Source organism: Panicum virgatum, chromosome 5K (genome assembly GCF_016808335.1).
Source record: "Panicum virgatum strain AP13 chromosome 5K, P.virgatum_v5, whole genome shotgun sequence".
Taxonomy (NCBI): Eukaryota; Viridiplantae; Streptophyta; class Magnoliopsida; order Poales; family Poaceae; genus Panicum; species Panicum virgatum.
The window spans coordinates 14,460,426-14,486,199 of NC_053140.1; the positions used below are offsets into that span (position 1 = coordinate 14,460,426).

A 25,774-nucleotide genomic window follows, 5' to 3' on the forward strand; every position below is an offset into this window, starting at 1 on the left:
TTATGTCCACGTTCACGTCCACGCCCACGCCCACGTCCACGGCCTGAATTTGACCTCACATGGATTTTTTTGTTGTGGTCGATCCGTAGGTACGGGGTCTTGTCATTGTCATTTAGACGGGGGAGCTCACAAGTTGCAAAAGGAGGGATTTCATCAAATTGATTAAATTCCTCCTCATCCACCGCATTATGCACTCTAACGATCCTTCTCTTGTCAGAAAGGACAATATGCCGCGTCGTCCTAACTGTATCAGGCACATAAAACACTTGCAGCACATCTTTTGCCAAAATAAAAGGTTCTGTTTTGTACCCAACATTGCGAAGATCAACGCTGACAAACTCATTCTTGTCACGTGTCACTACCTGTGACCGTTGAACCCATCGACATTTGAATAGGGCAACCTTGAATTACAGGTAGTTGAGCTCCCATATCTCCTCTATTTGACTATAGTATGGGATCTTTTGCATGTTGTTATCATAAGCATCAATGCAGACCCTACTGTTCTGGTATATGCTCTTCTTGTCCTACTGTACTATGTAAAATGTGTATCCATTGATATCATAGGTTTGATATGTCATCACAGTGAATATGGGGGTAGCTAGTTTCTTAATGTCATCATTCGGTACATTGCTTCCTGCCACATGGTCTTTGAACTAATTGTTTAACTCTTTCATGTGCTTTTTGGTAACCCAATCTTCACATCTCCCAGGATTTTGCTGCACGATAAGCTGTTTGTGCTTGAGTATATATGGCTTCACTAGCTCCGTGTGTTTTAGGACAAGAAAATGAGCTTGATCGTACGCTTTCTGTTCTGGATTCATAGACTTCTTGCCCATAGTCCCAACCCCATCCAACCTCCCTTTGTGTCTTGAATGAGGCACTCCAATTGAGTTATCTGGATCCAAGTAACTCATCGACCACTCAACAGCCACCTCGGTCCCGTATCGGCTGATGATGTTTCCCTCCGGATATTTCTGATTATTTACAAATGACTTCAAAATACCCATGTATTTCTCATAAGGAAACATCTGATGGAGGTAAGAGGGGCCAAGGTAGTGTATCTCCTATACAAGGTGAACCGTGAGGTGAACCATAATATCAAAAAATGTCGAGGGAAGAAGGCCTCCATCAGACAAAGTGTCTCATGTAACCGTCTGTCTAGAGCTGTCAGCAACTTATCATCAATGATATTTTGCTCTATGGCATTGAAAAAGAAGCAGAGGCTCATGATTGTCTTACGAACCTTCACATGGAGCTCATTCCTGATTGCTATAGGCAGTACTGACATCATAAGCACATGACAGTCATGAGACTTTATCATGGCGAAATTCAGCTTCAGTTCTTTCATGCTGACCAGACTGGCAAAGTTGGAACTGTATCCTAAGAGAAATTTTACACTATGCAAGAATTGACATAATTCTTTCTTCTCCTTTCTGGACATTATCATAGCGGCTACAGGAAGGGTTTTTCCATTTTCCGCTTCTTCGACACAAAGCTCAGGATGAATATCCAACTCTTCAAGATCAGCTCTAGCATTCTTATGGTCCTTTCCTTTACCCTTTTGTGTTCATGATTATGCCGACAAGGCTCTCACAAGTGTTTTTCCTTTAAATGTATGGTATCAATTGAATGTCGGACTGCTAAGATGGGCCAATACTCTAACTCCCATAAAATGGATTTCTTATTCCAGATCCCTTCATGACCATCATCATCACCTTCATGATCAACTCCACATTTCCGTTTGCCGAGAACTGTTCTGACATCCTTAACCTGCTTGTACACATCACTCCCAGACAAATGTGGTGGAGGACCTCTTGTCTCCCTTATACCATCAAACTGTTTGTCTATGCTTCGGTATGGGTGATTTTTTTGGAAGCCATCGTCTGTGGCCCATATATGCAAATTTGTTCGAGTTCTTCAGCCTCAAGGAACATGTCTCTGACAAACAGTGGGAGCAACTTTGACCCTTCTTTTGCTCTGCCCGGACAAATTACGATGAGCCGGATTGTCACTGATGGTGGTCATCAGCATAGCATGCAAAGTGAAGTGCTTATTGACGACAACATCCCTAACCTCCACACCATCCCAAAGGAGCTGAAGATCTTCGACGAGGGGCTGGAGAAACACATCAATTCTATCACCGGGTTGTTTCGGTCCGGAGACCAATATTGACAGTATGATATACTTGTATTTATTGCAAAGCCATGGGGGAGGTTCATGATTGACAATAGAACAGGCCATGTGCTATGTGATGTACTCATGTTTTCATATGGATTCATTTCATCTGTGCTCAGAGCAAACCTGATATTCTTAGGATCATCACCGAACTAGCCATAGGTGTTATCAAAATGTCGCCATCAAGCACAATTTGCAGGATGACGTAGTATTCCGTCTTTATTACAGCCCTCCTCATGCCAACGCAACAACTTCGCCTCCTTCTTATTTGCAAACATCCGCTGCAGTATGAAAACTAGAGGAAAGTACCATGCAACTTTCCTAGGAGTCCCCTTCTTCTTTCTCCCATTCATGTTGTCCTCTCCATCACCACCACCATACTTTCGACGCTTGTACCTCGACATTCCACATTCAGGGCAATTGTCCAGATCTTCATTCTCTCCACGAAACAAGACACAATTATTCCAGCATGCATGAATTTTTTTCAATTTTCAATCTCACGGGACACACAATCTGCTTGGCCTCGTACACAGTATCTGGTAGCAAGTTTCCCTCTGGCAGCATATCCTTCAGGAGAAGAAGCAATGCTTTGAAACTCTTGTCTGTCCAACCATGAGCAGCCTTTAGTTGAAGAAGCTTCAGATTCCCGGTTACCCTCAAGTACTTCTCACAATGGGGATAAAGAGATTTTTTGAAATCTTCAACAAATTGATTATATTTACGCAGCTCAGCTTCAGTCATCTCATCTTCTCCCCTGACATCATGGATCATCTCCTCAACATTGTCGACCAAGGCATCAAACTGGTCGTCACTGAACTCCAGAATGCACTTCTCATTGATGTCATCCCTGCATCCTTCTTCATCACGGTTGGCTTGCCCATCTTGATCATCATCCCTGCACCCTGCTTCTTGGGTATCGGCGACCCAATCCCTCCTTTCCATAGGCCCTTTCTGTCCGTGCTTATTCCAACAAGTGTAATTTGGTACAAATCCACGAACGATCAAATGCGCATAAACCAATTCACAATCAGAGTATTTCTTATCATTTCCGCAATCGAGGCACGGACAATACATTGTTGTTTCAGACCTCGCTTCCATGTCGGCCCGGGCAATCTGTATGAAAGACTTCAACCCCCTCAAGTACTGCGGACAACAAAGGCTAGAAATGCTCATCCATCTTCTATCCTCCATCTACTCGCAAAACACAAGATTTTTTAACAGTTAATTGAACATCGAGGACGAGGTGACTGAGGAGGATGGAATGGACAGATCAAGCGGGATAATTTGGAGCACTAACCTTGCACGACCCCAAATCGCCCAAATGCGTCGCTGCCAAAAATCGCCGCCTCTGTGCCGCAACGAGCGGCGGCTGGCTGCCCGAGCAGCGGCTGATCGAAGGCAAATATTAGGTTAAGATCAACATGTGACGGGCAACATTTATAGGTGACGGACGTCGTTGTAGTCCGTCACTTATGATAAAGAGCTCACGTCACCTTGAAATGGTTACAGGTGACGGGCAACGTTTACAGGTGACGGACGACATAGTGGTCCGTCACTTATGATAAAGCGCTCACGTCACCTTAAAATCATTACAGGTGACGGGCTCCACATACCGCCCGTCACATATCTTTTCTCTTGGGAATCGCAACCGTCGCCCGTTGCCAGCGTCACCTTCAAATGGTTACAGGTGACGGGCTCCACATACCGCCCGTCACCTATCTTTTTCTTTCGGGAATCGCAACCGCCGCCCGTTGCCCTCTTCGCAGCTGCGTGCCTGTTCGAATTCCACCGGCCCTATAAATACTACATACCGGCCTCTTTTTCTTCTCCACTTGCCACGGTTGTTCTCGCGCGCCTCAGATCACACAACTGCTCTCGCGTGCGCAGCCACCGCCGCATGCCAAGATGTCGGGTGGCTCTCCCTCCTGCCGCAGCCGTCGCTTCGTTCAAGCGGCGGACTCACCGTCCTCGTCGCCGTCTTCCTCCCCCTCCTCCCCTCGTCGCCGTCGCCTTCGTCTTCCATCACCTCCGACGCCGGCCCCTGCGCCGGCTCCGGCTCCGGCTCCGTCCCCTGCGCCAGTGGAGGACGTCTTCAACCCCAACCCCTTCGGCCCAGGCGACGCCTGGGCACCTCCACCGCCTTGGGAGACGTCCGGTGACCGCGCCCATCGTGCTGAGCGTCGCCGGATACGTCTACGCCATCTTCATGGTGGCGGAAGCTATGAGGGGGCTGCCATAATAAACTATGTATATCGTAGTTTGTATGTAGCTCCCTTTATATTATATATATATATAACTTCTGACTGCTTGTTATCTCGCAACAATCTCGCAATTTTCAAGTTTTTCTTATATCTCGCTCTATTCTTAGTATTGTTACCTCGCAATTTCTATCGTTTTGTTAGAACTGCGGCAATGTGTCTTACAAAAAATGGCTAAGTTTGTGGCCACTGATAAGATGACGCATACATATAAGTGAAGAACTATACGCGTAATGCGTCACCTTTCAAGTAGCATAGGTTAAGCGCATCACAAGACGTGGTGACAGGCTAAGTAAACGCCGTCACCTTCGCAGCTTCAGTCTTGGCCCATCACCATTGGATGTAATCTAGGTGACGGTCAAACAATGTGGACCGTCACCTTAGCAGCTTCAGTCATGGCCCGTCACCATTCAATGTAATCTAGGTGACGGTTAAAGAATATGGACCGTCACCTCCAGTATAGGTGACAGGCATTGTTAAGACCCGTCACCTATCTTGTCTCAAAGGTGACGGGCCACGTTTCTGTCGAGGCCTCGCGAGGCCCAAACTGGTCCGAGGGTGACGCGCGGAGATAAAGCCTGTCACCTCTACTTGTGGGGTGACGGGCAACAACGACGGGTCACTTTTGTGCACGTCACTATAGGTCGTATCTTACGTAGTGCTATAAGCAATGGTATCATTAACATGGTAATTATTTTGGAGTTCTAGTAAATCCATATGAGGGTTTTTTTTGTGTAAACTCAATTTTTGTATTTCCAAAGTAGCTTATTATTGGTAATCTGTTCTTTTTAAAAGTTGTCATCCAAAGCAGGTATGAGTGTGTGGTTTAGCTTTAAGCCTCAATGCTAGAATCCAGCTCCTCTAAGCGCAAAGTGTGGGGGCTTTCTCCAAAGCGACTTTTATTATCTACTCCTAGCTTTTAGCTAGTGTCTTGTAGAGCTCAAAATCCAGAATTGGAGGTTGACCAAACATATTATTATTGACAATTCCCAACTATGCTAGTATTTGTTCCTTGGTTGCGTGTGCTGTGGGTCCCTTTGTTCATGCTGATTAGTGTCCAAAGAAGTTCAACAGTGTTTCTCTGAAAATTCATCTATAAACGACCTACCCAATTTATGTGGTGCACACATAACGGAAGGAAGGGGAAAATTTGAAGCCTGCATACCTAGCTAGCTACGTGGCATGCAACGCTTCTCCTGCTCTCTGGGCAACGTGCCAATAGCCAGTATCGTTCATCACGAAGTTGCAATTTCGAAACCCCTCAACCAACAAAACTGTATTACCAAAAAAAAACCCAACAAAACTGTCACGATCTGAGATTTTCAGTACGGTAGCTCAACGAACCAGGGATCCATGGCATATCGCACCAAAATCTCACTGAAGCCTATCTACTCATCAGTAGTCATCTGCAGAAACTCCACGGCAATCTAGCCAGCTCAATTATATTCTCAGCAGCTCGATCGATCGGTTCTTGCTATAAAAACCAATTGCTGCCCAAGCTCTTCTCTTCCTCGTGGTTGCAGAGCAGTGCTGAGCGCCTCAGGTGATGATCTGACCGTGCACCAAAGAGAGCAGGAAGGCGTGCCACCGATGGCGTGCGGTGCCGTCGTCGTCCTCCTCAACGACGACGAGTCCGCGTCGCTCTTGGACGACGACGGCGGGGGGTCTCCTGTGATCTCCGGCACCGGCGTGTTTCCAGCGCCGCTCCCGGCCGGGAAGGCGATGAGGAGTAGGCCGAGGCACGGCGTCATGGGTCTCGTACGCTCGCCCTTCGCCGCCGTCCTCCGGATGACGACGACGTGCGCGCGCGAGGCCGCCATTATCAGCACGAGCGACGACGAGCAGCCGAGCAACGGCGGCGAGGCGGACGTGGCGGAGCGCCGCCGGGGGCCGAGGAGGAGGCCGAGCCTCGAGCAGCTCCTCAGGATGGAGGCCGCGTCGCCGCCGCCGCCGCGTTCAGGCCGCAAGAGCGAACCTGCAGACACGGCTCCTCCGCACGACGTCGTCGTCGCCACCGTGGAGGAGAAGCCGCCGCTCTCCCCATCTAGAGGCCATTCCACGGTGGTGGCGGCGGTCTCCGACGACGATAAGCGGCACGCCGCCGCGGCCGTGCCTGCTGCCAAGCCGGACGCCGCCGCCGCCGCCGCCGGACGCCGGCCAACGAGCGCGAAGAGGCCGCTAGTGGTCGTGTTCGAGTCTCTGCGGGCGTGCTCGAGGCGGGCACCGGGGATTACTAGCGTGGCGATGCCGTCGAAGGGCCCGAACGGGAAGGTTGCTGCCGCGGGCGGCCGTGCTCCCGGCGAGCTGTTCTATTACCGGCCCATTCCGATGGGGCGGAGGTGCCGGGTGCAGCACCTGGAGGAGTCTCCTTACAAGTGATGCGTCAGTTGTCACACGGCAAGGGAGGGATGCTGAAGCGGATCCGATGGCCGATGGCATGCAATTTTTCCTTTTTTTATCTTTTTTTTTAAAAGTTGGGTGTGTATTCTGTCCTATCTGTAAGTGTTTATACAAGATTCATGTATTTTAAGGGTTCCTACTTCCTACTGTTTGATTTTTACAGCAATCTCTACTACTAAAAAGAACGATTGGAAGAAAAAAAAACTTTGGTGTGACCCTAACCCCCTCCCGTGGTGGTTCTGCCCTGCGAACAATCTGGACCGTCCTATCGTCTCCCGTGCAATCTGAGCCTCCCAACCCGCCCCTCGCCTCGCCCGCAAGCGACGCCCTCCCCAGTCCCCCTCGTATTGCCGCGCCGCCGGGGCCCTCGCGCAGCTCCGACGCCCGATGCCCTCCCATCGCCCCGGACGCCCGGCGCTCTCCCCTTCCTCTCGACTCCTCTGCCGCGAGAGCCAACGTCGCCTACCTTCGCCGCGCCGCCTCGACGCGAGCCGCACGCGCTCGGCACCCCCCTCCTCTGCGGTGAAACACGGCCGCCCTCCTCCGCCGCAACCCGCCCTCCACGCCTCCCAACTTGCAGCGTCGTCCTTCCCCTGCTCTCCCTTCAGATTGCCTCGACCAGCCCAGGTATGTTGCACACCAGCTTCCCGATCGATGTCAAATCCAATGTTGGATCATCACTGGATGTCGTGTTGCTTGCAAGACTGTTAATGAATTGGATCCCTGTTATGGTAATGGCGAGGCCTGCTTTCTTTGTCTTCAGTGCATATATCGATCAGTTTCTTTGCCTGATTTTTCTCCTCCTTCGCTTGCAGTTGCACCAAGCATGGCTCCAACAGGATGTGCTGGGAGGGCGAGCGTGGCCCAGGCCGCGGCTCCCGTCTCCTGTGGGATGAGCCTGGCGGCGAGCTGCGGCTCCGGCGAGGCGAGTCTGTGGTGGCGCGAGGGACTCTCGGCGGTGGCGGCAGCTTGTGGCCCCGTGAAGCGTGCTGGACGACGACTCGCGACCCTACTATGGCTACCGCATCACCCGCACCTCACGCCTCTGATCTGACAAGGTTGCGGCCACGCATGTCTCTATGCCATGCCATGCGGCGGCATCACCATAAAGGGAAATTATGATAATTGCTTTCTCCAGTTGAAAAGGTTTTTTTTTGCTTCCTCGAATTGAATCGATGCATTGTTCAAGTCTGGCTATTAGTTCTCAAATTTCTTCTCTTAGACAGTTTCAGATTATACATTTCCAAACATTGCAAATGGATCAGGTCCTAACTGCTGCTGCTGAATTGCTACTGCTTCCTTGTTCATCCATTATCTAGCTTGTGACCCTCACCACTAAAATTTGTTTCATACAAATGAAAGTGATGACCAATATACAAGCAGAGAACAAGGTCAAGGGAACAAAGAGGGGAGAGAGATGGCGTCTAGGTTAATGAACCAAATTTAACCTGGATTAGTTGTGTTGTCAGTTTTCAATGATTGGTTTAATTTTGGTTATTAGAAATTACTTTCATGCAATATTTTTTTGACAAATGTCCGAAACAGTGAAAAATGCTATAATACAAGAAGGAAATTGGTAGTCATGTTCCTTCAAATGGTTCAAAGTTCATATTTAAGTTTAAAATTGTGATTTCCTAGAGAATACTGGTTTGAAATTTCCACCATTCATTCTAGAACTATTTTCTTTGACTCACAATACGTTCTTGATTTGTTTTCTGTTTGCAGAATGGCGAATCATTTCTTGTGTCACTGCTTGTACCCTCCAAAGCTTTCTCAGGTATACACAGGTTTATAGAAAATAAAATAAATAACAATAGCATGTTCTCGGTAAAGTCCGAATTTTCATTCTGCTTTGCAGTTTTCATACAGGCAATTATGCCTTTTAAATCTTCATTATATAGCTATTATATCTCTTCATTTGCAGTTCCATTTGCAGGCATAGAGGACAAGTTGATATGCAAGGAGAATCTTTCTGTGTGGTAAGAACTAGATTTTCTCGTCCAATGAGGTCCTTTGTCTGCAAGTCTGCAATTACCAGTATAACATATTTGGGATCAGACATCGATATGAATGTGATAATTTTTTTCATATTAATTGTGGGAAGAAAGTAGAGCTCTTTATACATACGTGTGCAACCCTAATCTGTTTATCTTCCCCTTAAAATAAAGTTTTGCCATAGATTTTGTTTCTTGTTATCACATTATAGATAGCAGAATGAAGGATCTTGCCGGTTTTTTTTCTTCTTGCCATAGAATAGTCAATCAAAGCTCATAGCAACAACATTCAGTTCCACCCCACTTTGACCAGTGGTGTTTGTGAATCTGTTGTGATGTTTTGTCAGCTTGCTGAAAAATAAGAGTAAAGCTGGTTTGATGTTTTATGTAATTTTAAATGACAATTGGTATAAACAGTTGCCATTGTGTTATGTACTTGCAAACTTTTTTGATTAATTGTAGGGAATTATCACACAAGATGAGTTTGCAGCATTGCCAAGATAAATGAGATCATTTTTTAAGTTTGCTGATTTGCCCAAGACTGAGACAAGATCTGATTTGTCCACATTGCATGAGAAGATTTTCTTTTAACGAACCGGCACGAGAGGGTGCCTATTTCATTGATACAGAAGGGGAGTAAAGCCAGCTAGCCGGTGACAGATCTTAGATTATGGAAGCACAATTCAATTCAATAGTTATGTGGCTATCGATGGAATCAAATCTAGAACTTTTGCATATAAAAAAACAAGAAGCTTCATGTATGTGTAGATCAACCTCACGGTTTTCCAGGCTTCATGTATGTGTTGAATGTTTTATCGGGTTACATGTGAATATCAATGAGCCAGAAAATATCATGCGTCACACATGCGTTGTGTGTTGGTATGAAATTTTTTTTTGGCTGTCCCGTAGCAACGCACGGACACAAACCTAGTAACTTTGAAAAAGACGAGCGCATTGGTTCTTCGCTTTTTCCCATTCCATCAGCACGCGGACCCAGAACTGCAGCTGAGGGCGCCGGCGTCCTTGGTCAGCGACCTTACTTCGTTGGCGCTGGCCGCCAGGAAGGCCTGGTGCTTGTTGTAGTTCGGCCGCACCCAGCTACCCGTTTGCTTGAAGAAGGCACCATTCTGGAAGGAGTCGCCAATGGAGGCCCAATCCCAATCCTTCCCCCCAACCGGCATCCTTCGCGTCACCTGGTAAAAGAAAAAAAAATGTATCGGAGATTACAGAAGAAATGAAAGACGGTAAACAACATGAAACTATAGGGTTGATTGGAAATTCCATCAATCTTTAACGGCCAAAATTCTCGGTTCCAAGCAGAAATTCAGGGACCTTCTTGTTGTCTGGGCCCGAGGCTACGAACATATTGCCTTGGCTCTTCACGCTGGGACCCATGCTTCCTCCAATGGCATAGTCTCCCCATCCATCGTACAAGTTGTTGACTACGTGAGCGTAGCCGTGCCTAATCCTGGACAACAATCGACATGAGGGACACGAACGGCTCTTAGCTAGAATTACAATTGCATGCATTGCATGTTGGCAAGGTACGGACCTTGGCATGCGCTGGTTGACGTTGGGGCCGAAGCGGTTGAACGCGACGGTGACCCGCATCCGGCGGTCGGCGGCGTGGCCATCGTCGTGGCCGAGCAGCATGACCTTGTCGTGGTTAAAGAACCAGTTGTTAGAGACGGTCACGTCCGTGGAGCCGACCGTCACGTCCAGGAGCCCGTCCTGGCATCGGGACAGGGTGTTGTGGTCGATCCACACCTTGGTGCTCGACACCAACCGGATGGCGTCGCCGTCCATGCCTCCGGCAGACTGCACCGCGCCGCCAGGGACGACCACCTGCCCCGCGGGCTGCGACCGGCACTCGTGGATGTGCAGCCCGTGGATGATCACGTTGTTCACGTGGAAGAGCATGATGCCTGCGCCGCCGGCGATGTGCACGTCGGCCCCGCGAGCGTCGATGGCCGTAAAGCTCTTGACGAAGAGCGGCTGCGCCAGCCTGATGTGCATGCCCCTCTGGAAGGTGATCCAGACCTTCCCGGCGAGTACCGTCGCGCCGTAGCGCAGGGTGCCCGGACGTGGGCGCACCGGGTCGTCGCTAGGGTCGGTGACCATGTACGGAATCACCCCGGGTCCTCGGTTCTGCCGCATCTTCCCTGCGAACCCCACCGAGCAGACGGCGAGCCTCTGCCGGTTGGCGGCCCAGTTGGGCTGCTGACGCCAGCACCGGTCGATGATGTTTGCGCCATGGATGTTCGTCGTTGCGCCGTGGAGGACAAAAAGCAAAGCGAGGAGAAGGAATTCTTTGGACGCCATTCTATAGACTTGTCAACCTCGATGCTTGATGCGCTTTTTTTGATTGAGAAAATGAGAAGGCGAGGAGTACGAGAAACTTATAAGTTGTTTGCTCGCCATTTCGAGGTCGGTGTCAGTTGGAATATACTAGCAGGCGAGATATTGTTGAGCTGTTTAATTTACTTCAGTTATTTGTTTAATTTAGGAGAAACTGACGAATGCATGTACCAGCAGTTCGTTTGTCTTTATTTATTTTACAACTCATTGTAACGGTTGTCTTTGGTGTGTACTAAACATGGAAGTTCCCATGTATCTCAATGAAGGTTTCATTTATGAACTATAATATTATTAAGGACGGAAATTTAATAATCCATACAAACTCTGTTTCTTGCACGAGAGATGGTTTCTCTGTCATCCCTCGTCACATCATCAAATAATCGATATAGTGGTTTATAATACTATGGAAACTAATCCATACGGAGGGTTGGCCGTTGGAACTACCCTAACAGTGCCAAATTAAAGGCAATCGATGTATGCATGCATGCATGGAGACATGAAATTACTTAGGAAAATGCTTAGCACGTTACCCAGTCATTTAAGCACAGCAATTTACTTTTGTTGTTTTGTAGTTTACTTATTTATTTGGGGAGTTACCACAACTATTAATCTATTTGCTATTTGCACAAATAATAGCTCGGCGGTTCCAATAGTCCATGGATGAGATCTAGATCTGTAACCATGCAACATGGATCAGTTCTATACGAGTGGATAATGAATGGACAACATATCTTTTGGTTTTGCTTGTCTGTGACTGTTCAGCTATACATAAGTTAGGCGAGAATAGTCAATCGAAGCTCTAATAAGTTGCGTATTGCTTGTGGTCATGGTGACAAAAGGTAGCTTCATTGGTGAGTGTTAGAAATTAACCCTACGCGGCGACCAGCCGCATGCTAATCTCCATGCAGCAGAACGACGATTGAATCTACCGAGATGGACTTGCAAGATCACAAACGACGCCGGAGGCATGATCTTTGTTGACGACGTTTGGCCAAAGCCTACATCTCCGGGCATGTCTACGGACACTCCTCAATACCGCAACACCAACTGCTTTGGGTCCCGGCATCGTGCCCCCTGCGAGCCTGTCACTATGTGGCCATGGTTACTACAGCAGCCCTCCTCTCATATTTATGAGAAGGTCCGTGCGCCTAACCCCAGGTCCAATTCGGATCTCATCCTCATTGGGCTTCCTTCCCCTTAAGTGTGTGACCCTACGGGCTCACGTGCTAATAGAAATGGCCCCCAATAGCTGATAGCGGCCTCTAGGAAGACATGGCAACTTCTATGCGCACACAAAGATCATATTAGACGAGCCGTCACAATGTTTTGTATATGTTGTTCTATTTGGCTCATGATATTTGGTCTACCTCTAAGCTGACCTCTCTTTCTCGATACCGTGATTCAGATCCTTGGTTAACTCTTAACCCTCACATGACCATGCTTTTCTTGATCTGACTCACTTGAGGGGCCCAGAGATATCTCACTACTACAAAATTCTATTTTGCGAGGCACTTAAAAATCGGCTCGGAGGCGGGCAGAAAAAAAAACTGCCTCAGTTAATGGTCAGCATTAACCGAGGCGGTCATTTTTTATTAACCGAGGCGGTTGTAAAAAACCGCCTCTCTAAATCGATTAACCGAGGCGATCACACTTAAAATATCCGCCTCGGTTAATATTGATTAACCGAGGCAGTTATTATAAAAAAACACCTCGGTTAATAGATTAACCGAGGCGGACGCACAGCGAAGCCCGTTTTGGAAAATGCTGAGGCCCAGACAGGCCCAGAAAGCCCGATAAGAGACTTTCGTATATATTGCGGAGTTAGGGTTCACTCCTCCACCATTTTCCCTCACTGCCGCCTCTCCTCCTCTCTCTCCAGTCTCCAAACGCTGCTGCCTCCCCTCGCTCCCCTCTCCACCTCCCATCTCCCGCCACCCCGTGCCTCGGCGTTGGGCCTCCGAGCCGCTGCCCGGAGCCGCGGCATTGGGCCTTCCTCGCCGCGGTCGCGTCGAGCCTTCGACGCCGTGGTCGCGTCGGGCCTCCGAGCCGCCGGCCGGAGCCACATGCCCCGCCACCGGCTCCTCCGCCTGCCCCGCCGTCAGAACCCGAGCGGGAGTGGCCGGATCTGGTAGCGACTGGCCGTATCCCAAGCAGGGGTGGCCGGATCCGGGCGGACGCGGTGGCCAGTGGCGGCGGACGAGGCGCCGGGGCGAAGCGGTCGTGGCGGACGCGGGGGGGCAGCGGCCCGCGGCGGCGGTGGGGCGAGGCAGGCAGTGGCCCACCACTGCTGTCCCCTTCTTCCTCAGCCCGAGCTTGTGGGCATGGCGGAGCGTGCTCGTGGGGGCAGCACCGGATCCACCGCCGCTGGCCCGGATCTACGGGGCTGAAGCGTCCCCTCATAAGAGAAGACTTAAAAGTGATACAATATCAGTCCCAGGAGGCTGATAACACTTTTATTACATCATATGGTACATCACCGTACAACTCTACGCGGAAGTGGGCAGTGAAGCGCCACTATCGCGAGGATAACAACTAACACCCACACAACAATATTAACTACGAAAAGGGGGTCATCAGAGTCTTGCGCCATACGGAACTTCCTGCGGGTGACCCTATCCACAGGCAAGGTTGGGTGTAGGACAGAACCTCTACTCGACGTCTTCGGGAATGAAGTCTGGGTCTTCCTTTGTAAAAATTAAGAATGGGGTGAGTACAAACGTACTCAGCAAGTCCAACCACACCCACGGAGGGGTATAAACAGAATATAATGCACAGGGTAAATCAAGGATAAGGCTAGGGTTTAATTTGCGGAAAGCTAAGTTCTATGCAGGGGTTCATTTGAAAGAAAGGATTTTCAAAGCAAGTTTTCTTGTACCGAGGAACACGTAGTGTTGACCCACACATGATCCAAGTTTTAAGCTGCTACCGGAGTCCTCATCCGCCGTAGCACATGGCACAACTGCCGGACACTTTTCCAAAACCACTCACGCCAACCCATCCATTCCCAGAAGAAACACTAGTTATGTGACCACACCGTAACTCGCCCAGTACCGTGGGCACGGCTATTCGAATAGATTTTAACTCTGCAGAGATGTGCAACTTTACCCACAAGCGGGGTACCACAACTCGATCACCTTAGTGTCGGTGCAGATCCCAACAAAGCCATTACCCACCTTAGCTAGACCTGACTAGCCATCACGGGATCCACCAAGGGGCCATTGACCTATCACAGAGGTTTTAACCGGGGCATAAGTCACACAGAGCTAATCCCTTCTCCTTGATCACCCGTTGCTCTCAGCTCTCCTGATGGCTATCAGACTAACTAGTGGAGTTTATGCTAAGCCGTTTGTAGGATCAAGAACACCGACTAGCGGGGGGGTGAATAGGCGGTTTAAAATCTAAAAGCAATAACACTAGAGATTTTTAATTAGTAACAAAGGAAAGCCCTATGTCATGCTATTACTATCTCTAGATGGGTTTGCAACCTAGGGTGACAAGTCACAAATCAAGCTCTAGTAAAGTAAATTGCTCAAAGTAAGAACAAGTATTAAAGAGAGCAAGAGAAGTAACCAAGCTTGACACAAGAAATTATCCCGTGGTGTCGATGACTTGCCGGTCACCCCTAATCCACGTTGAGGTGGATTCCAAGAATCAACCGCTCCTCTATCAAGAACCTCTTGATCTTGAGCCGGCTTGAATCAAAGAACCGCTCCACACCTCGATTCCACTAGAGTTGCTCTTCACCACTCCGGTGAGGTGAGCACAAAACCTCTCACAACCGAAATCGGGACTCCTCAACAATCTCCTTGGAGGAGCTCCACGAAATCCACTTCTCCAAGCCGTCTAGGGAGCGGCAACTCCCAAGAGTAACAAGTTGATGACGCTTGCTTGAAGTATCCCTAATGCCACAAAACTCAAACTCTTGATGCAATGCACTAGGAAGCTCTCACACTCTAAAAAATGCAATCTCTAAGCAAGTGTGTGTGAGAGAGGGATGCCTTAGCTCTAATGTGTCAAGAATGCTATCCAAATGGCCAAGAGACCCACCCAATGCCCGGGCATTGGGTATATATAGACATCCCTCCAAAAACTAGCCGTTACACTCTTTTCTGCGAAGTCACGGACCGTCCGCGGTTCAAAAACCGGACTGTCCGCCGTTATAAACCAGTGAGTCAGAGTGCATTTAATGTGTGTCAGAACTAGCCGTTAACCCCTGGCGGACCGTCCGCGCCCTAGTGGCGGACCGTCCGCAGTTAAGAGTTCCAACTCACCAGAGACTAACAACGTCTCTGGAACAACTTTGAGATTAGCCTGCGGACCGTCCGCGCCTCAGGAGCGGACTGTCCGCAGTTTAACTTTTCAGCCCAAACCAGAGAGACACCCTTTCTGGTACAAATATGAAATACAGTGGCGGACCGTCCGCCCACCTGGGCCGGACTGTCCGCCAGCCCACCAGAGCCTATGCAAGCTCTCTGGAACGGTCGCGGACTGTCCGCCCATCTGGGCCGGACTGTCCGCCAGCCCACCAGAGCCTCTGCAAGCTCTCTGGAACGGGCGCGGACTGTCCGCCCCTCAGGCGCGGACTGTCCGCCGTTACTCAGTCAGCTCTCGAACTTAGTCTATTTCAAATCTTTTCAAAACGCCGTTAGCCCTCATGTATGCAACTAGACATTTTGAGCAAAATGGCACTAAAGACCCGTCAAGCATGAGTACACAACCCCTCTTGATAGTACGTCTATCTATCCAACAAATCCGGTCACTTTTCATCCACTAAACGCCTTGTGACCGGTAAAACGCAAAAGCCCTAGTTTATACCTTTGCCTTGAGTCCGAGCTTTGCTTATCACCTCCAAAACTCCATACGTTCTCAACCAAATCTCTTTCACTTGTGGATCAACCTATACTCATTATCTCAAATGAATTCGTTAATCCACAAACCGTTGTCATTAATTACCAAAACTCGAATTAGGGGCCTAGATGCTTTCACCGTTGCCCATTCAACGGTCGAGTGGTTTGCACGATAGTGGAGTTAGGTGAGATGACACACCAACTCGGTCCTTAATTGTGACAAGATGGATATCTCCCTTCCTTGCTCAACCACACAGGCACGAGCACACCATTTGGCAATTCACACAGAAGTGTCATCCATCCTGTCTAAACTTAGCTTTCGGAAATTCCACATTTTCCCTTCCCACACACACTCACGCATTTTCTTTATAAAACAAGTTGTACCGTGTTTAAGGTCCTAAGCGCTCTAGCAGCGATTAACGTCCAAACAAATCACATTCAGACATTAATCTAGGTGGTCAAGGAATAGTTATAACAAATCAAGGGGTGGCTATCCAACCATGTTTTCAGCAGGCAAAACATATGCAATTTTATAAAATAGGCCAATAGGTTGTGTTTATAAAACTAGGACAAAATATGCATCAAAGGGCGGGATTGAACTTGCCGTCTTCAAAGCCTTCCGGGAGGTCCTGATCGAAGTACTGTCCTTCGGGTTCGGGGTCGCGGAACTGGTCCTCGTTCGCTTGCTCACAGTACTGTTCATCGACAGGTTCTCCCTTGTTCACACCGTGATCTACGACGCATACAAACAAACACATAATCAAGAAAAAGAAATAAAAGTTTGATCGCCGAGCTCGATTCAGAAACAATTAAGATATGGAGATAGAAGTAATATTTTTGGGCGGTTTCCTAATGGAATGTCCAAAACTATGCTAGGAATGGCGTGGTAAAGTTTCAGGTCGATCGGAGGTTGTTTGGCGCATCAAATGATAAGTTACAGAGAGGTTTAGGGGTTAAACAAGGAGTCAGGGACCTGTTTATAATTATTTTTGAGAAGGCAGGGGCTTGATTGGTATTTTAGAAATTATACGGGTTATCTTGAAAAAGGCCAGGGGTTTATTTAGAAATATGTTTATATGAGGGAAGGATTTATTTTGGAATATAATAAAAGGAAGGGCTTAATTTGCAAAAAGGCCAAAGGGTGGAAGGGCTCTTAAACAAATAGAATAGAGGGGAGGGGGTTTTGGGCAATTGTGCCCTTCTTCTTCCTCCTCCCTCCCGTGAAGCAGAGGAGGGGGAGCAGGGCGCCGGCGGCGCCTGGGCCGGCGGGTGGCGACGTTGTGGAGCGTGGCGGCGGCAAGGGAGTGGGGGGAAAGGGAGAGGAGGAGGAGGGGGTTCGTTTCCCCTACCTAGCTCGAGCTGGGGTGGAGCGGGGCAGCCTGGCCACGAAGACCGACGGCGGCGGGCGGAGGTGTGCATGGCGGCGGCGCTGCAGGGCCGGGGAGGGAGCTGACGGCGGCGGCGGTGCTTGCGGTGATGGGGAGCGGTGCGGAGGAGCCCTATTTATAGGCCGGGCGAGGGCGGAGGCGAGGGGGCCGCGGTGGTGACCGGCGGGGCGAGCTCTGCGTCGAGCTTTAATGGCGCTTGGTGCCGCGGCTGCGCGATTTACGGCGGCACAGGGACGACGAGACAACTCGGGCAGCGGCGAGCGGCGCGCCGAGCACTGTAGGCACGTGGGAGGGCCCGGGCGGTGTGCTTGTCGCCGAGCGGCTCGAGCGGCGAGGCGGCGGCTCTGTGCTCTGCGGCGGCGCCGAGCTGGGCGGGCGTGCGCGCGTGCGTGGCCGGGGCGGCGCGGCGAGCAGCTGCTCTGCAGCGCGCGGGAGAGGAGAGGGAAGGAAGAAGAGTGTGAGGGAGAAAAAGGAAAAAGGAAAAAGAAAAGGGGAGGGAAAAAGAAAAAGAGAAAGAGAGAGAGAAAAGAGAGATCGCTCGGCGGATTCCGCGGCGGCGACCGCGGCCGGTCGCGCATGCGCGCCGGTCGGGCGTGGCGCACGGGACGAGGAGGAACAGGGAGACGGGACAGCGGTTGGATATCGGGACCAGGTTTTCGGGAGATCGGGCGGGGAATGGTTTTGAATGGACTGAGCTCAACGATTGAAAAGAGATTTTTAAATTATTTAGCGCGTGATTTGATTTGGTCAATTTTCGGGATGTTAAGGGGCGGAGCGGCCGGGGGCGGGCCCGAGGGGCCCACGGCGGCGGCGCGGGCTCCGCGGGGCGGAGTGGCCTGCCGGCGGCGGCCCTGCCAGCGGCGGTGGCGGAGCGCAGAGCAGCCGGCCGTGGCGGCGGCGCGGTGTGGCCGGTAGCGGCGATGGGCTTGGCGGGCTCGTCTTTTTTTATTTTTTATTTGATTAGCCTCGGTTAATGTCACATTAACCATGATGGCGAGTCCGAGGCGTTTGCAAAAACTGCCTCGGTTAATGTTTTTTGCCCGCCTCGGTTAATGTTTTTTGTTGTAGTGTCTCTCTCATGTAGTGAGGGGCAAATTCTACCTCGTCTTACAATGTCTCATAGCATGCTTTTTGACAAATTCGAAAGTCAACTTTATAACTACCGAGTTACGGAGTGCGTTTGATGGCTCCTAAGCAAGTCGGTTCACATCTTCAATACATGCAACAATCTCAGATTTAAAGACACAGCGTACTTATTGTGTTATGAGAAATCAACATTTCTTGTGTTGGGTCAGTTCAATCTTATGTCTTACATGAGCCCACATTATTAGTTTGACATCTCTATGTTCATGCCTTGTGAAACATAGTCATCACACTAGTCCAACACTAAGCAAAAAGGACTTGTTCGGCTCTGTCAGGCTGTTAATTAATGACACATCTGGACCCACCGACTATTATGGCAAGTAATGGATAGTATTTTTCAATATAATAAGAAATTGCCCCATATTTATATTTTTCATTATTCCAGTTTGGAGAAGCCATTATTTGAACCTGCTACACACGGTTTTGTTCAGAGTAGCAACACACAAGAACAAAGCTAGGATGCGCCAAAAACCAGTGTTCTTTCAAGCACTCGAGCATGATACATTAAGGACGAGTTCTGCAATTAACTTTATAATTAGTTTATAGTTACTACTTTAAATATGCAAAATTTTAATTCAAAACTTTACAGCGTGATCTAAACGAGGCGTTATTCCTTTCTTTTTATCCTGGAGCGGCGGCACATGAAGGTAGTATGCGTGCGTGTCCTCTAGCTTCACACGCGGCGTGCCGTGCGACGCCGGCGGCAGCCACCGCCCGCCGCGTCACCCTCTCTCGGGAGAGCTCTCGCCGCCTCTTTTATTGCCCGCCACGCCCTGCCGTGCTCCTCCGATCCACTCGCACAGAAAAGCAAAGCAAAGAAACGCCGGCCTAGTCGACGGATCAGTTCTAGCTAGCTACACCATGGCGTCCATGCAGAGGAGCCACGAGGAGCGCGCCCATGCCGCGGCGCAGAAGGCGGCCGCCGAGCTCCGCGCGGCGCGGCGGGAGGAGGCGCCCGCCAGCCCCCGCGGCGGCGGCATCCTGGGCAGCGTGCAGGAGAGCGCGCGCTCCGCCATGGGCGCGGTCAAGGACACATTCTCCGGCGGCGGCCGGGGCGGCACCACGACCACGCACGGTGACGTCGCCGGAGACGGCGTGTCGGCTACCGCGGGAGACTACGCCGAGGAAGGGAAGGCGAAGGCGAGGGACGTGGCGGACGCGGCCATGGGCAAGGCCGCCGAGACCAAGGACGCCGCGGCGGACAGGGCGCGCTGCGCCATGGCCGCGGCCGCGGACAGGACCAAGCTGGGCGGCGGGGAGTCGGAGGAGGACGACGTGATGCTGCGGGTGAAGGAGGCAGACCAGATGACGGGGCAGGCGTTCAACGACGTCGGCCCCATGGGCGAGGAGGGCACCGGCGTCCCGCGGCGGCGGCGCTCCGGCTGATGTGCTCGACCGGAACGGGGCGGGAAGGCCGCCGGACCTCGGGACCTGATGAGCTAGCCGCCACCGTGCGGCGTGCTTAGCTTCTCGATGTATCCAATCCAACCAGAACAAATAAAGGGACGAGATGAGGTCGCGTCTCGATCTCCATCTCTCCCTCTCCCATGAGCTTCAACACCGCTGAATCCATCTGCGGCATGAGCTATGCCTTTGATCTTGTATATTTCCGCCTGTCACGTGAATGAATACATAATGTGCAAATAAATTTCGGTGAGGTTTAAATTTCTTCCGTGTGGCAATGACTAGAACAATCGTAATAGGCTGGTTGAGGCAGTGTTGCAGCGTCGTGTCCACCACATCGGGCGAATTGCCCGACTCTCTCATCATTTTATATGGTACTTTGAATTGTCCAATTCTCTCTCATCAGTATCACAAGGTTAGAGATCTCGAGTATCGAACTCTAATTAGTGCAACTAGACGGTAGGGAACTCTAATTAGTGCAACTACACAGGTAGGCGCGCTATGCTGCCCCGTTCAAATTGTTTTTGAACATGACTGATATATATGAAGTCAAAGTCGCAAACACATTGCAAGTTTAAATAATTAAATGTATTTTGTGGGTTGTGGTGGTGCTGCAAACCACGGCCGGGTGGCGGAAGGCACCCGCCCTAGCCCAGAGGGTGTGTACTCGGGGGTTAGCTAGTCCCAGATGGATCTTACTCAAGAGCACGATGAACACAGCAAGATTTAGAGTGGTTCGGGCCGCCGGAGCGTAATATCCTACGTCCACTGTGTGTTGTATTGCCTTCCCACGAGAGTGAGAGAGAATTCGAGTCCTCGTGTCCGGAGCGAGCGCCCTCCTTTTATATCTCAAGGGAGGCGCGTACATGGCTGTTGGGTCCCCGACAAGTGGGCCCAACGGTGTAGTATAAAATAACATACTGTTCATATATCATGGCGTCGCAGGCAACGGGGATCTCTCTCCTGGAATCCCTTGCCTGCTCCTGGAGTCCCTCATTCATCATGTCCAGGCGCTGTCTTGTCGGGACGATGCCAAACGTAGCTAGTGGCGTCGCCTGCCACGTAGCTGAACGGCCGTGTAGCTTGCAGCGTAGGCGGCATGATGGAAAAGTGTCGTGCCGTCGTATCCATTTAATGCTGCAGATGGGCTCTGCGCGGGTGCGGCACAGACGGCTGCACTGTGTACCTTGGTAATACACGGTGCACAGTGAGGCCTGACAAAGGCTGTCCCTCGTGCCGCGGCGATGGAGCACGCCTCAACCACCCGCATTAAATGCGGTGGGTGGGCGAGTCTCCTTGCGGAGGACCCGCGCTCGAGCCCGCGCCCGTGCCTCCGGGACACGTGGCGGCTCCGGACCACTCACGCGGTAAGGGGGGTCCGGATGGGTGCAGGAGGTCCCGGACCCCTATGGGGGGTCCGCGGCCTCGGCTGTCAGCTCGGAGCTTCTCTTCCTTAGAGACACGTGGCGTCTCCGGACCCATCCCCAGGCGGGGAACGGGTCCGGGGCCGTTGGCCTGGTGAGGAAAGAGCCTGACCGGTGGGGCCTGGCTACTCCGTCCTTGCGCGTAGTTACGGATAACTACGCGGGTCCTGCCTTGCTACAGTAAGAGTGGGTATCCCTGCCACAGGGTACCGACAGTGGCCCCCGGGCCCACCTTGGGGAGGTACGAACCCGCAGGTGGGGCCACTACTGCGATTTGGCTCTGCATAGCTTGAAGCTTCTTGCTGCAGAGGTCTTGACTGGCTTTGACCATCCATCGGGTTGTTTGCTGCCTCATCACATCGCAACGGCTTATTGACTCATGGCCCCCACGCACAGTGGTACACCTAGTCACGCGCGCGACGCTCGGCATTCTTGCGGCCGGCGTAAGCGGATCATTTACCACCGGCGCAGTTCCCGAAAAGCTCGGCCACGCCAGCGCTTAATACGCGCACGTCAGCTCAGCTTCCGCCTCGCTCCCCGCGCGCGCGGGCGACGGTTCAGATCTTGTTTTTTCGCACCCTTGCTGGTTACCCGCTCACCCCGCCAGGTGGGCCCGGGCCCCCATGTCATGGACTGGGCGGTTAACGCCAAGCGCGGGCGTCGCTTGGGTTCCGGCGACGGTTCCGGGGTGAGCCGGTTGAGTCAGGCTTTATAATGGGGCGTACCGCATTCCGCGGTACTTTCCCGCATTCGCCTTCTTCCTCCTAGCCTTTGCGCCCCTTTGCCTTCGAGCTTCCCTTGCCCTTCTCTCCCCTACGCAGGCTGCTCCTCATTCCACCAAGAGATGGCATCCCTTGTTCATCCCCGCCGCTACCAGACCGAGGGAGAGTTGAACACAGTGCGCCGCCTGCTTGGGTGGAGTGCTCAGGAGACCGGCTGGGGGGTGCGAGCAGGCTCGGTTCCCCTTGGCAACCTCCGCGCCGGGGAGTTTGTGCTATTCACCTCGCACATCTCCACCGGCGTGGGACTGCCGATTTCTTCGTTCCTGCTGCTGCTGCTGGAAGACTTCGGCCTCCAACTTCAGCATCTGACGCCCCACTCCCTCCTCCTGACGTCCATCTTCGTGCACTTATGCAAGATGTTCGTGGGAGTGCGGCCCTGCGTCATCCTCTTCCGCTACTTCTTCATTCTGGTGAGGTCCGGAAGGAGCAAGGACGAGGTGGGGGGGGTACTACTTCTAGGTGAGGAGTGACCTGGCGACTCCTTACATTCCCGGCCTTGCTGGCGGAAAGTGGGAGGAGTGGCGCAGGGATTGGGTGATCGCCACCACCGAAGCCAACGAGCGCCTCACCCTGCCGACCAAGGGGCCCGCCTCCGACAAGGCATCCTGGAGGGCCAAGCCGTCGCTACAGCCGGAGTTCGACTCCGTGCTGGACAAGATCAGGTCACTGGCGGAGAGCGGCCTCACCTCGTGGCACGTGCTCGGAGACTTCGTGAAGCGCCAGATCGCTCCCCTGAAGCAGCGGCCGCGTCCTGCGTGGAACTTCACCGGCCTCAACGACTGCAGCAGGACCCAACGCGGAGAGGGGAGCGACCTGACCCAGGAGGCCTTGGAGGTTCTGGTGCGGAACGTGACGGGAGACGCCTTCATCCCGGAGAACCTGATCCTCCCGCAGAGCATAGTCCCCCTCTGCGAGGACCCCGCGAGGGTGGCGGTGCTGGCTACCCAGCCAACTCTGGACGACGGGGGACTGGCCCCATGCCAGACCGGAGGCGACCCGAACCGTGGGCTCCGGATCTCTGGCGCGTCCGGGGATCAAGCTACGCTGAGCACTGCGGGGTCCGGCGCCACCACGAAGGGGAAACAGGCCGCGGCTAGCAGCGTGGCCACAGCCGGTTCCAGCCGGGCACAGAGCAGGTCCGGTGCATCGTCGGGAGACGCAGGCCGGCGCAGGCTACTCAGGGGCGACGGGACCCTGGTCTTGGAGCCCGCCGCGAAGCGCCAGAGGTCTTCTTAGGGCGCGGGCCAGGGTAGCTCCCGGGCTGCCGGCCCCCACGCATCCTTTAGGGCGGCTGCACCACCACCATCGCCGCCGAGGAATTCCTCCCGCCGGCAGCAACAGCAGCAGGAGCCGCAAGAGCAGCGGCAACAGGCGCGAGGGCGGCAACAGCAGCAACAGGTGCAACCCCGGGTCGCGCCCGGGCTGCAGCCACGGGGACAGCAGCAGCAGGAACAAGCCCGGGTTGCGCCTGCATCGCAGCTGCAGGGGCAGCAGCAGCAACAGCAGCAGCCGCAGGAGAAGAGGCCGGGGCTCCGAGGACGCTGGGTACCCGGTACCTCTGGGTTAGTGCTGTCCTGCTTTCTTCTCTTATGCCGGTGCTCTGCTTTTTTCCTAAAGGCCTTTCGCTTTGTTACCAGGGCTCCTCGCCCCAGCGGTTCTTCTACCATCGCCGGCTCGTTGGCTGGTGCCCAGGCGGCCGCGGCCTCGGTGTTGACAGCAACGGCGACAGCGGGTGCGGGACCCTCAGATACAGCGACCCATGCCAGCCCAGTGGTGTGTGACGTGGTGCTGACAGGCGAGTCATTTGCAGGCTCAGCAGCGCACAACGCTGCGGCGGCGGGGGCGCCGGTGCTGGGTGCAGCAGGGCCCGACGCGGCGACGGCGGAGGTGCCGGTACTGAATGCAGCCGCACCCGACACGGCGGCGGCGGAAGCGCTGGTGTTGGGTGCTGCCGCACCCAACGCCGCGGCAGCTGAGATGCCGGGTCTGGGCGCCGCTGCCCCCGATGCTGCGGCGGCGGAGGCGCCGGTGCTAGGCGCAGCCGCACCCATCGCCAGCTCCGGTCCTGTTGCAGAGGAGGAGCTGGAGGTGGTCTTTGGCAGGCGGCTCCTGCAGCTCCAACTCCCGGAGGAGGATGTGACTCCCCTCCCCCAGGTGCTGTTTCAGGTCCGGCGGTCGATCGAAGAGGCAACCTCCTCCGCCGAGACGGCCTTCCAACGGGAGTGGTCTGCTCTGGAGAGTGAGCGCCAGCGCCTCTCCGACTTGCACACCCGCCTGGAAGCGCAGACGAAGGCTGAAGCCTCCCGCGGCGCAGAAACTCGATCGAAGCTCAAGGCGGACCAAGAGGCCTACCGAGCGAACCTCAAGAAGGTGTTTGACCAGGAGTTCGCAGTGTCGAACCGAGAGAAATCCCTGGCGCAGCGGGAGCAGGATTTCACCCTAGAGGTTGTTGGCTTCGCGGCTCAGCAGTCCGAGCTGGAGACTCGCAACCAGGACCTCGAGGTCCGGAGGCAGGAGCTCGATGTCTTCTCTGCGACTCTGCAGGGATGGCGTGAACAACTGCAGGAGAGAGCCCGCCAGCTGACTGCCGACGAGGCGGTTTTGTAGGAGGGCCGGAAATCCCTCGCCAAGCGGGAGGCCCACGCCACCGGCATAGATAAGGAACTTGGGCGCCAGCGAGACTCGCTCAAGAAGTTGAAGGAGCGGGCAGAGCAGAGGGAGGCCGAGCTCGAGGAAAAGTCCCGCGAGGTGGAGGTGGCCAAGGCGGCTCTGGACACCCGGGTGCGAGAGACGGTCCAGGAGGCGGTCCGGAAGCACCAGGAGGACCAGCGCGCGGGAGTCCAGCGGATCGCTGACTGGGCGGCCGAAGCGAGCCTCGCACTGGTGCCATTTGGGATGAGCCCGATCCAGGTGGCGGAGCCGCCAGCTTCGATAGCTGACTCCCTCCCAGTGCTGAGTTCTGCTTCGGATAGGCTCCATCGTCTGGAGCCAGTCCTCGCTGGTCAACTTGAAGCCGAGGGTCGCAAGCTGATCCAGATGGTGGCAGAGCACATCCTGACCTGTCTCCGGAGCCATGACCCGGCCATGTCGCTGGCGCCCGTGGCCAATGGCCCTATAGCGGAGACGGAGGCCGCCGCTCGGGACAGCGTGCGAGAGGTCGTCGACTTCGTTGCCGCCTACTTCAAACGGGAAGCTGCGGACCCTTGAGCTGGGCATTGTATCTTTCTTTTTTTTACACTATGTAACAAACACTGTATTAGTTGAAAATTTTGAAATAGAAGAAACTTCAACTTAGCTGTTTGTCAGTTGTTGATTTGCGGTATGCAGCACCCCGGCGCCCTGGCCCCCTGGCGGATAGGTTCAGTTGCTTGGACCTGTCTGCCACCTGAGCCGTAGAAGATATTCCGGACCTCCTTCGGCATAGGGATGCATAGTTTGTAAGATGAGAAAGCGCCTTGTTCCCTGTGTAGCATACAGAACTACAGGGAGAAGAATCAAGTTCACTTATATAGTAGCAATGATATTGCAACTTAGCTGTTTGACGCATGCAGAATCTGTTCATGATGTGTGGGACAAAGCGGATGCTCTGGGCCCCCCGGGA

General features: G+C 52.7%; 2 protein-coding genes and 1 long non-coding RNA gene across 5 annotated transcripts; 2 read left to right on the forward strand and 1 right to left on the reverse strand.

Annotated features, from left to right (window-relative positions):
• The first annotated feature begins 7,139 nt into the window (after positions 1–7,139).
• On the forward strand, positions 7,140–9,688 carry LOC120706533. Of its 3 annotated transcripts, XR_005688342.1 has the most exons (5): positions 7,141–7,460; positions 7,649–7,979; positions 8,559–8,610; positions 8,758–8,812; positions 9,290–9,688. It is a non-coding gene; the product is annotated as an uncharacterized LOC120706533 (long non-coding RNA). The 3 variants fall into 3 exon arrangements; XR_005688341.1 differs by having other exon boundaries at positions 7,140–7,564; positions 8,758–9,681; XR_005688340.1 differs by having other exon boundaries at positions 8,758–9,681.
• Positions 9,689–9,798: 110 nt separating this feature from the next.
• On the reverse strand, positions 9,799–10,999 carry LOC120710545 (probable pectate lyase 4). Its single transcript, XM_039996205.1, has 3 exons — positions 10,380–10,999; positions 10,160–10,295; positions 9,799–10,020 (listed from the first exon to the last, which is right to left on the reverse strand). Exons 1-3 carry the CDS (start codon positions 10,982–10,984, stop codon positions 9,808–9,810), a joined length of 954 nt encoding a protein of 317 aa, XP_039852139.1. The 5' UTR covers positions 10,985–10,999; the 3' UTR covers positions 9,799–9,807.
• An 8,370-nt stretch (positions 11,000–19,369) lies between these two features.
• Positions 19,370–20,229, forward strand: LOC120710546 (late embryogenesis abundant protein 17-like). Its single transcript, XM_039996206.1, has one exon. It carries the CDS (start codon positions 19,425–19,427, stop codon positions 19,947–19,949), a length of 525 nt encoding a protein of 174 aa, XP_039852140.1. The 5' UTR covers positions 19,370–19,424; the 3' UTR covers positions 19,950–20,229.
• Positions 20,230–25,774: the final 5,545 nt, after the last annotated feature.